This window comes from Limulus polyphemus, unplaced genomic scaffold (genome assembly GCF_000517525.1).
Source record: "Limulus polyphemus unplaced genomic scaffold, Limulus_polyphemus-2.1.2 Scaffold0, whole genome shotgun sequence".
NCBI lineage: Eukaryota > Metazoa > Arthropoda > Merostomata > Xiphosura > Limulidae > Limulus > Limulus polyphemus.
In genome coordinates this window covers 2,224,572-2,237,084 of record NW_013665610.1, presented here as the reverse complement: position 1 = coordinate 2,237,084, position 12,513 = coordinate 2,224,572, and the positions used below count along the sequence as shown (strand labels likewise).

The 12,513-nt window shown below is 33.7% G+C and overlaps 1 protein-coding gene across 3 annotated transcripts in view; it reads right to left on the bottom strand.

Moving 5' to 3' along the window:
* The window catches only part of LOC111089463 (cytochrome b reductase 1-like), a 37,729-nt gene that overhangs the window by 12,484 nt on the left and 12,732 nt on the right, over positions 1-12,513 (bottom strand). For 2 of the 3 annotated variants that reach the window (XM_022403061.1, XM_022402222.1), the window contains exons 2-3: positions 2,658-2,884; positions 1,664-1,869 (exon numbers count right to left, since the gene is read on the bottom strand). In XM_022403061.1, the coding sequence (XP_022258769.1) occupies positions 1,664-1,869; positions 2,658-2,844 (393 nt within the window). In that variant the 5' untranslated portion in view covers positions 2,845-2,884. Of the gene's footprint in view, positions 1-1,663; positions 1,870-2,657; positions 2,885-8,190; positions 8,347-12,513 lie in introns of those variants that run through there. The other variant, XM_022402626.1, reaches the window with a different exon arrangement.

Here is a 12,513-nt window from a genome sequence, read left to right as displayed (position 1 = left end):
TGGTGGGACGGGGATTCGAACTCGCGACCCTCAGATTGCGAGTCAAGCGCCCTAACCACCTGGCCATGAGGAACAAAAGAAACTACAACTACAGTAAGAAACATGTTACCATGCAAGGTGTTGTTTTTGTTGACTCTGCTTTTCTGTCCACAAGGTTTCAGAAATATTAACATTTCCTATATGTGTGAACTGACTAACTATACGTCGCCAAGCGCAGCTTGTAGAATATTAGACAAGAGGGAATTCTCAATAGCCGCGGCACTTGAAATTCTTTTAGGCAGGATTAGAGTACATTAATCTGTAACACCCTCCTTTTTATTAGCTATATTTTTGTGCACTAGCAATATCAAGCGTGAGATGCGCGTATATACGATTCAGTTTTATTGCTCATCAGGATCTCTACCAGCCTCTACAAACTGAAATTATTTTAGGCAGGATTAGAGTAAATTTACCTGTGAGACCTTGGGCATGGTCAAATACATCAGTCGAAAGGGTTTAACCTCCTTCGTTCAAAAAATGTTATTAAATCTCAGATCAGTTAAGAGATGGTGGAGCTACGAGTTAAAAGTTTGTACTTCAAAAAAACAACAAAAACAAAACTCAGAGCCATTCCATGAGCCGATATGCCGCGGCGAAAAATGATCTTTTGATACCATGAAGGAGGCTTATCAGAATCGCTATAATATAGTACACATCTGTTTACTTTTAAATTGTGAAATACCTTGGTTAATACTAGATAATTTGTTAGCTTGATCTAGGATTATCTAAACTTTGCAGATTGAGACAGAGAATATCATGCATTTTAAGGAGGTCACACCTAAAGAAAATGTACACAACTTCGGGTGGGGAAAAACTGGTTGATGTAAGTTTTATTTTAACGCCCACTTTAATGCCCTTCATTTAGAAAATGGAGATTTTAAAATAAAAGTTACACTAGACAATTTCCATATCTTCATTTGGATAAAGCCTCTTTAGAATAACTTTGTTTTTCAACGACCTTGCTAAACGCATAAAAGGCGATATACCTGAAAATTGCATTATTCATGCATGAATAGTGAATTTAATTTGTTACATAACTCATTTTACTGCAATATCGTGAATCTGCAACCTCTTGTAATGATAAAGGGATAACTTAACTTGTAGGAAGATAAATATTTTATATGGTAGTACATTCATGACACTTAAAACGCAGGATCGTAAAGGTAGATGAATACAGGATTCAAAATCAACCGACAATCTGAGCGCTTTCAAATGGTAGATTTTTCCATTCTCAAAAGGGAACTGCGAATGCGTTGAATATATACCAGTAAGTTATGTTCCTAAAATTAGAGTGATAAGCACCCTGTAATTAACTTTTTACTTATATAAGTGCATAAAGATCATATAAAACTCGTGTTAGTAGAGTCAACCAACTTACAAATTAGATTAAAGCCACAATTCTTGAATAAACATTGTCATGAAGTTGACGCTAATTTCAACATTCAGAAGGTTGTTGTTTGTTAAGCACAAAGCTACACAATGGTCACGGGTATCGAAACCCGGGTTTTAACGTTATAAACCTTCAGACTTACCGCTAAGCCACTGGGGAGGGATTTTCAGAAGGTAAAATTATACATTCACCACAGAGGAAAACATTCTACGATAAAATGGCAGTTGAATGTACCTGTAAAGCAAACATTCCTATCGTTGCAAGGCCGATCCAGGAATGTAAACTGTAGAAGTGCTTGGGATCTTGGGCGCCGTTATGACCTTGAATTGCTGACACCAAGCCGACCGTGATCGATGACATGCCAAAAACGAAAAATGATGTGTGGATTACCTTGGTGTATATCTTCTTATAGCAAGACAAACATCTATATGCAAGGATTGCTGTCACGGCCAGCATTTGGTGCAAATATTGGAATTAAAACGGAAAATCAATATTTGATTTTAATTTTAGAATTATAATAACTTAAGAAAGTATTCCTTTCAAAGAGTACCAATAAAAGTTTTAAAGTTTATAAAGGAAGAAAAACTATTGGTTTGTTTTTATATTTTCACTAAAACAGCTGTCCCAGCCGATGAAAAATCACTTATAATTAAAACAAAAAAAATAATTACTTTTTTAATTACAAGAAAAAAAAATCGTTATTTTTTATTTTCATAGCAACGTCTGAATGTAAGATGTATCTTCGTTTTTTTTTACACAAGATACATTTTGATTCTATATTAATTAAAGGAAATTCAACAATGCATATTGACTATCATAACAAATTAATTATCAATTAAGCTTGTCAAACAGAAAATATAAAAACTCCTATAACTAAATATAACCAAAATAACATGAAAAATAATTTCCAGTAATTTGTCTACTATACTAAATGAACAAATTCAACTGATATCACTTAAATGCGCTCTTTGTTTTACATAATGGTAAAAAAGAATATTTCAACTATTTATCAGTTTAATTTGTTGACTAAAATTATTTAATAAAATTTGTTATTTAAAGACGAAATACACGACATTGATAACCTTTGTCTGTGAAAGATGTTACAGTTATTTTTTAACGCGTTTCTTACTAAAATAAAAACCCATTTAAGTTCATTCACATCATCAATCTACATTTTTCATAAAATTTTTAAAATAAGTATGTTAAATGTTCTTTTTATATTACTAACCTTGACCGTTAAAGAATATAAACCCCCCAATCATGAGGACGTAATGAAGATTAAATTGTTTAGTGACGTCATTGGTCCAAGTAACACCACCGCCATAATAAAATATCCAGAAGAGGCATAGACCAAGGACTCCAAATAACAAAACTTCGGCAATGAAAGTCCAAAGGGCAAACCCACACTTGACCATTATAGACACTTTTTCCTCGTATGCGGAGTTTTTGCTGACCCTGTTGAGAAACAAAAGGTGGGGTTGAAAGAAATCAGGAATAAATAACACTTAAAATTAGACTGCAATAAACCAAATTACATTAGAATAGCAAATAGTGATAAATGACATATTTATTTGGGTTTCAAAACCATATTTAGCATGTGCTAGATTTTCAGATTTGTATAACTTTCTGGTTTCTTAAAAAAATTAAAGCTATATTGTGGAAAAAAATCGAGTTTTCGTATGGTGTGTACAATCATTAATTATAGCATTTCTTTTGTTAGATATTAGTATTTCTTAAGAGTTATGATTTCAAAACTTACAACTTATAGTATGTGCTGTTACGTTCATAGCGCTTGCTGAAGACTGAAGCTTTCAACAACAGTAAATCACCTATAAGTTTTATGAAATGATAGCGAACTTGTGAAGGTATATAGATTAATCGCTCAATTCTTAGCTTGGCAACAGAAAAGGAAAATAAAAACAAGGTTTTACCAGAAAGTAATATATCTATTGTAGTTTGTTCGTTTTAGAGTTTCGGGGTCGTCCACCCCTTTCTATTTCAACCAGTTATTTCTCCCTTAATTGCATCTTCACCATATTCTCCATCCCGAGACAATGAGCATTTTATTAATAATTGTCTTATCAGTTAAACTAAAAATATATTTTAACTAATGCATGAGTTACTCAATCCTGGTATCATTTCGATCACACAAATTGTTAATGAATCCATATGGCAAAACTAATCCATAACGAACATTTACAAAAACGGATATAGTTTCTTTACTTCTTTGAACGATAGCATAGTGGAAGTTTACCTTAAGTTACATACTGAAGATGATATTGGATTCATAATTTCACTTTTATCATGTATGACACTACACCTCTTCTTTGCAAAAACTTAGTTCCATTTTCACACTTCAATGGAATGGACCTGTACATTATTTTAAGGGGCCACAATTATGTATATATATATATATCATTCAGAACATATAAAATAAATGAGTAGCGTGTGACTGCGTGGATCGGAACAACACGAGTAGTTTATCAAGTTATATTCAGTTTAGGGAAGCTTTATAATGGGCTTATCACATTTAAAAACCATAATTAAAACTACCATGGTAAGTTATCAATAGAGTATTTGGCATCGGGCATGTAAAGCAGTAAAGGGAAGAAACTGAATATCTAAATAGGGGCCCCTAAAACTATAACAGACCAAAAGTATTCCGTATAATGCTTGTATCTACTATAACCTTCTTGCTATTCTAGAAAACTAGTAAACCACTTGCTACTGAATTATTAGTGGTGTGAAAATACGTTATTTGATTAATTGCGTTCAAATACCTCTTTATTCTTATTTTCGAGCTCACCGATTCACAATTTCATGTTTCCTTGCTCAACAAATATTTTTGGCCAGCTGTCTCTCATTATGTGTTACATGTTTGTCACGGAGACATTTCACTTATATTTTCATATCTTCGGAGCTACTTAGCACAACGTTCCATGGCTATCTATCTTGCGAGAAGTATTGTTTGTTTGTTTGTAATTAAGCACAAAGCTATACAATAGGCTATATGTGCTCTGCCCACCACGGGTATCGAAACGTGGTTTCTAGCGTTGCAAGTACCCACTAGGGTGCTTGGGAGAAGTAGGATAAATTCCTTTTGATTTCTCCTCAGCATTCTTCATTTGCTGTTGCCCATTCTTCCATTATTTGCAGGCTAACCCATTCCTTTTCTCTGAGTTTCATAATCTAAAGTAGCCTTCTTTTTATTAAATTTTTGCATTTTAAATCTTTAAAATAAATCACTTAATTCCTTAATTAAGACTGTTTAAAAATATCGGATACACCTGGCCGTCTTTATATATATATATATTGTACATCAACTGCTTAGAACATACTCTGATAGTGGTACAACTAACAAGAGAAGTTAAAATAAAAATGATATTTAGAGGTAATGTTTTCTTCATTTATGTCAGTATTTAGTTTATTTAGGGTTAAACACTGACTGTTATATATATATATTCATTCAGTGAGTTTTCGATGTGTAAACACTTGCTCTCAGAATAATAAAAACGCATAATAACAATTGATGACACATTAATCTTAATTCTTAATTAACTTTTAACTCATCCTTTGTTCTTTGAAACCCTCAAAGCTAATGAATCAATACGTTATATTCCATAAAATATTATATTTTCAAGATATGCAAATTATAGCTTAACGTTATGGCTTGTAGTAGTTCTATTTAATTATGTTAAAGATGCGATACGTTAAGTTCATATGTTTCTTTTTATTCTGATATTAGCATAAAATACCCACACTCCACTGCGGGATTTTAAGGTCTACTTGTGATTCACAGAGGCCTCAATGTACTAGTCAAGCATCTCCATTATCTTAATTACTTATATAGTTACTCCAATGCGCCAATTCTTTAATTGATTTGTCTTTTGCCATTTCTCGAACTTAATTCAATTCAACTCTCTTTAAAAGCAAATAGTTTTAATTTAGCATTCCAGGTTTGTTTGTTTTTCATCCTGTGTTTTTATTTGAATTATTTTCGTTCTCTGAACTCTCCAATATTCACAGATTCATATTTTCTTCCTGTTGTTTGTTGCCGTTTCCCAAACTTAGTTCAATTAAACATTTCTTAGTTTTGTTTATGTCTGATTTTTTTACAAACGCCAGTATTCTTTAACTGTTTTGTTTTATGTCATTTTCCTTTTCTGGTATTCTGGGGTCCTGATGCCTTTACATCCCTCCTTGTTGCGTTTCACTGGCTAAAAAATGTTTGGCTCCATACCCTATTGAATGTTGTTCATTTTTGGTTTTTGTTGGTCATTTCCGTTTTTTCCCAATTTTGGCAGGTATTTCTGTCCATTTTGTTCTTTTTCAACAGTATTTGGCAGAAATCCTACATATATTGTTCGTTCAGTGAGAATTAGATAAAATTACGATAATTTTCTATAGACCTTCAGGAAGCAGAATTATGGGTCTCAAGGACTGTAGGGCCAAAAATTACCCAACATTTTTTGAGTCAAATTGAAAAAATAATACCTAGGTGTACACCTTCAGAATCAACTTGGTATGCATGCAAAGTTTCAGGTCTCTAAGTTTTTTTTCCTTTTGGAGCTATGGCGGTCACAGACAGATAGACAGGCTCTTTCATTATTATAGATTTTATTGTTTTATTTAGCGATAGTTATTTGGTCCTATCGTAACGTACTTATTAAAGTACTTTTCAGGAAGTACGTAAAGGACTGTACGCCAAAGCCCCATAGGTGACCAAGCATGTTACTACAGCGACATAGGGTGAACGTTGCTATAGTTACAATTAATTATCAAGGTGAACATACTGAGCAGGAAATATAGGTATTTAATATTTTAAACCTGAATAGCACCATATGCAATAGATAAACTAAACGGCCAGGTCAGAAACCTCAAGGTTCAGACATAGATAATCATAATTTAGAACTTGTAACCAGAGAGAGTGGGCAACTAGTCATTAGCACCCACTGCATAAAGCTATCCCTGTTCGAACAGCTGGATTGACTGTCACTTTTATAACCCGTATATAGCTAAAAGTGTGAAGCGTGTTCAGTGGCCCTAACCTTCAACCATCTGATCTGTAGCCAAGTGTACGAAATCACTGTGGTACTTTCTGCCTGTGAAATAAAAACAAGCAAATTCTAACAGTAGAGCGATATTGGAAGAATATCAAGATCTTTGAAAGAGACAATTTTATTAAAGTACATACCTATCTAAACAATAATTTCTGCTCAGAGCAAGCTATCTACTTAGAGCGAAACTAAAAATCGACCTAGTAATGAGTATAGCTAATTAAATATACTTTTTTTACATTCTTACTTATAAAGATCAGAACGCATTGTTTCATCAGTTGAGTACCATCGCTGTTAACGATATTTTCGGCGTTAAACTCAATAATATCTCATGATGTTGTTGTGAAGTTCGGTGTAAGAATCGGTTAGGGTTGAGAGAAGTGAGAAAGCGTCCGAATTTTGGTCAGTTCCTAAGGAATTACAGCATTAGGTTGTTAGAAAATTATTGGAAGGAGTGGTCCCCTTTCTATATGTTCAGTGAATTTGGAATTTAGAACCGCTATGATTATGAGACGTTTTAATCCGATATGAGAAAAACAGGTGTATTCGACGTAAATGGGATATGAAAGACAGGTGGTTAACAGAATTAGAAAAGGGATCAGGGTTTGTGAGAGAGAACAAATAAACCAAGAGAGGTAAAAGAAGATATGTTGCCAGAAAGAACTAAAGCCTAATTTAAATCTATGTGTTAGCGATTATAGCAATAAATAGAAATGTGTTATGTTTAAACTGATACTAACCAATTCTTGACAGAAATAAGTACAACTTTTAAAAAGTTGAAGGGACAGCGAAGTATGAGTATAGCACGATGGTAATAAAGTCGACCCATAATAAAACGATGTCAAAAGATGATCTACAACAGATGTTCAGTCAGCTTAGGAGATTTAGATTAGTCCTAAATATGTATATTTTAAGCTAAAAATGCAAAAAAAAATCTCTAAAAATTAAATATAGTAAAAACTAGAAACATTAGATATTCTAATCAATACCGTTAATGAAAGTTACAATAAAGAAATAACGGATTATATCTTACTTATGGAACACACAACACTAATTGTTGGCTTCAAGTACCGGAGTAGATTTAATATTATATTTTGACTTCTCGTCCAAAGGTCATGTGACCTGGCTAAACGCCTTTAAAGTTCTGATATCACTGATTTTCCCTTGCTGCAAAAGTCAAGTCGCATTCACTTAGCTCAGTAGGCCACCTGTCGGACCGAAGGCAGTATTATCGCAAACCTTGTTTTCAAATCTCTCAACATAATGTAATAAAATTGCCGAGACACTACACGCTTATGCATATTCTCTCAACTCAGCATGCATAACATTATCATAAGCCAATCAGCACACTCGATCCTATTTCCTCACCGAGGTATGTCGATACCAATTACATGCATCGGTTGTTATTGTAAGTTTGCGTAAAGACAAAGAAAAAAAAATAACTGTGTATTATATTGATACATATAATTGCTTTAATTATTATCACTAACAGATGATTACAGATAAGTGTTAATGATGATTTTGAAAGGTATCATGTGTGTCTTTTTTGGAACACGATTTGTTGTATATTTGATTGAATAATCACGGGATGTAATCGTTAATTACACAAGGTATGTACCATAAAGTTGTATCATTTTGAATTGTCATTATTTATTAACTTACACATGTAATGTTGTATTAAGCTTACAATCAAATCAAACTCACATATTTCTGCCCATAACGGTATTCTTCATTCACTCAATTCTAGCAAATTGGTTAGGAGTAAGACCTTCGGAAAAATCTGAGTCAAATTCTTGCTAGAAACGAAAGGCCGATGAAAAGTTAGAGAACAGAGAGCCAACAAACTTTCTCAGAGTTTTGAATCAGAGTTACTTCAGTTGGTGTAAGATACCAAAGGATTTGGCACTGCTTAGTTTGTGAAGACGCAGGAAAAACCACTACGTTTGGTCGTGGGCACGAAAATCCTTCTAAGACCACAAATAATGACTGGCATTCAAAATGTAAGTTAATAAAAGAAAAAAGAATGAAAAATTCAGTGAATTTAGAAAATGGTTTTATATCATTTTGAAGGGTGACAGATTATGATATTAATTCAAACCCAAGAAAAACAAAACACAAGTTCTCTAAGTGATGCTTCAAATCTGCTTGTTTAGAATGCTGGATAAAATATTGATAAAATATTTTGATATGAACAACGGTTTTCTAAGACTCTAAAGGAAAGTTTTTAAATAAAAAAAATCATTATTATTTAATGCTTCAAATTGTATGTATTTACACACACATGTCAGGTTTGGAGTGTTAGAGTATTATATAGTCGTGTCTTTATTTTCATCTCTGTCTGGTCCTGCAGAACCAATATATTTTTAATGTTTTAATTTAAGATGTCCGTGTTTTATCTATGCAGATAGCTTAGCAAGATAGAATTAGGTTGCTAGGTAGGAATGCATATAAATTGAACAAACAAACACATCAATGACCATATGGTTGCTGTAACAAGTAGTACATTGAAGTACCTGGCATCATATAGTACCGCCCTATAAGAACAGGATAAAACCCATTACAAGTTCATACATGTAAACTTCTGGAGACCATAGTTCTTGTCTTCCTCCCTGGCATTAAAGTTATTCCAATTTGTTACCTTCGTTTACTTCCTGTTTTCATTTGTTTAGGGTGGCTAGTATCGTTAGGAGTGTACAGATGTTGTGTTTTTTGTCTGTTCTGTGAGCCACTGTATTTGGTTACCATGGTAGCTCTTTTAGCACCCTGTCACGAACGCCTCATCTCTCTCACATTATATCTTATAATTTTTAAATCTTTAGCTATTTGATAGGTCAAACACCATATTTTATGAGGCACATTCGGGTTACACTATATTATATCTGCCTTTAGAAAGGGACATTTTAATATGAAATTTAATTCGGTTACATTTGATATCCTAGCTTTTGGGTAAAGAAACAACGTTACCAATTTGTACAAAAAGAAAGTGTATCTTATCTTACACGATGACTGGGGTAACGTATGAAACAGAAATACATGTCTATAATAAATACACGAAACCAATTTGTACAGAGTTTATCCGGAGATTAAATTATTTAGAGTACATTATAGAGCAAGCTTTGGAAATATTTTTGGTTTCATTTCAGAAAAAAAAAACAACTACACAAACCCTAATATGCATTTTTGTTAGATGTATTTTCTCCCAGTGGGATTTTGGTTCAGCTTATTATGATGGATACACTGGATACAAATAATTTACTAAAACAAGTAACCAAAGAGTAATGTAGCATGATCTATAAAGCTAAATTGGTTTAAGAGAAAACAAAAGGGGAGGAACTTGTCATATTATGGTTAAATTGGTTAAAGAGAATAAAATGGGAAAAAACTTGATGGTTAAATTGGTTTAAGGGGATAAATGGGAAGGAACTTGATGTCATATGATGGTTAAATTGGTTTAAAGGGGATAAATGGGAAGGAACTTGATGTCATATGATGGTTAAATTGGTTAAAGAGAATAAAATGGGAAGGAACTTGATGTCATATGATGGTTAAATTGGTTTAAGAAAATAGAAATGGCAAGGAGCTTGTTGACATATGATTCGTGTGGTAGTAAGAAGCTCGTTTTAAATAGTTGCCTCTCTCAGTTTACTTTCTAATATGATTATTATACAAAATTTAAATTTATCCTTTAATTACATTGTCACCCGGTGGGACAGCGGTAAGTTCACGGACTTACAACGCTAAAATCCTGGGTTCGGTTCTCCGCGGTGAACACAGCTGATAGCCTAATGTGGCTTTGCTCTAAAGCAAAGAGGCAAATTCTGATTACTCTATTTTTTTTCTGAATATGGCCTGGGAGTTGAATGTTTTGAGAGCAAAGTCTCCGGAAACACGTAGCATTTTGGAAGCTATAGCTCATGGTAACAATGGCAGTGCAAAGTAAATGTGGAGTTTTCAAATTCGTACAAAAGATTACAAAAGTTTCTCGTCAAGATTTTCAACGAAGTGTAATCCATCAAGTTGTGTTTACTACCATCCTAGTAAAATGTAAGTTCGTACAATATGGGTATGACCACCACCGCTTAGACTTACTTTACCTTGGCTACAAGTAACCAACAGTTGTAATTATAAGTATGGGTTTGAACATTTGTTTTGTTGTGAAGATTGTATCAAATTAACATCTTATGAACAGTACCAGTACCAGGAGCCTCTTTTTTTTTAGAATGTCAGACATTGTACACACACACACACACAAAATACTAACAGACTCTCATGATTCAATAGTACATGTTAAAATCTATCGCTTTTCACAAAAAAAATCGTCGAATCGGTTGTATTACTTCAAAGGTCATAATAGGAGTTCACAAAGAGCTCCGAAAATACTGGTTATATCAAAATAAGCACATTCGTCTACTTGGCCAACAATAATTTTAGCTACATACAATTGCTTTGAGTGCTTATTAAATGCTACTGACAACAGCGACTTCATAATCCAATGTTTTGAAACACATGACCTATTTGTTTGCTTTACTGACCAAGTAAGACAGGTGACACTGGAAAATTCCAGTAGACAGACAGCTAAGGAAGAGATTGGGTCGCTTGTATCCTTACGTGCCTCCCAGATAATGCAAGACCTAGCAAGACTCAGTTTGAGATTTTCTTGAGTAGAAAAACAAGCTTCTAAAAGTTGTTAATTATATTTTTTTTACAAAGCAGTGACCACAACATGATATTAACCTCCCAGATCTTTAAAACTACTGACTTAGCGTATCTTTCACCATCCTCGTTTCAATGGGATTTACTGCAAAAGTCTGTATTATACTATACTGTAGAATTTACTGATATAAGTGTACAATATTATTGGTAAATTACTAGTGGCTTACCTTTATTTTGTTTAAAAGTTTTATTGTAATAATATAAATTATGTACACTTGCTAATTATGTTAAACAGATTTTTAAATTTACAATCTTGGTTTGCTCAGTCACCCCTTTCTGATTTCCTATTTACCTACTTTATGTTCTGGTTTCGCTTTTCTGTATTTGCTGTTCTTTTCTACTGACATATAATGCAGCTACATTATTACCATAACTTATATTTAAAAAGATACTACATTTTTTTCTTCTGGCTGATGTGAACATTTTTATAACTTTAATGTTACTTTGTGGTCTAAAAGGTGATGAAGAGAGAATAAATATGAACTGCAACAACCTAAACTCTCTATTTTACAGGTATTTTTCGGTGGAAGTAAATAGTGCTTGAAAACAGTACGATCCTTTAAATTTGCAACCTTTCTTTAGTCGGAAGATTCTACAGAAGTTTCCAAACCACTTCTATATAGTTCACAAACCCAAGAGTCCATTGATGATGAATCAAGGAACTGAAAAATATATTAATGAAATAAGTTGGATAAAATACTAGCGTTCCATCCATTGGAAAAGTACTCGTTTGAAATTTGACCTATATTCAAAAGCTATGTCACAATAATTTTTTTACATATTGATAGGACTGCGACCTTAAAAATGACTATTTTCATGAACGAATTGGAAACGGAATTTTCAATCTGAGTAGCACCGCCTCGGCAAATTGGTTCAACGAAAAAGTAAGAAGACACTAGGATTCAGGTGTAAATGTCCTTAATTTTGAACTACTGGCCAGATGAAGGGCAGCCAGTTAGCAGCATTTCGTCCCACAAGTGCTTTGTCCTGCTCTTTGAACCGAATAACGGATCGACTTTTACATTTATAACGTGACCATAGCTGAAAGTGCGAAGCATGTTCAGCAGCATCGCGGATCGAGCCTTGGACCTTCCGATACACAATTCGACACGCTTACCGTTTGGTCACTACCAGCTCTTTTTTTCCCGAACAATGGGAGGCGAGCATGACTCAATGGTAAGCGCGCCGGAATGTAAATCTTCAGTTCCATCGTCCACGCCCACTTATCAAAAGGCCCGGCATGGTCAGGTGGTTAAGGTACTCGACTCGCAATCTGAGGGTCGCGGGTTCGAATCCCTGTCACACCAAACATGC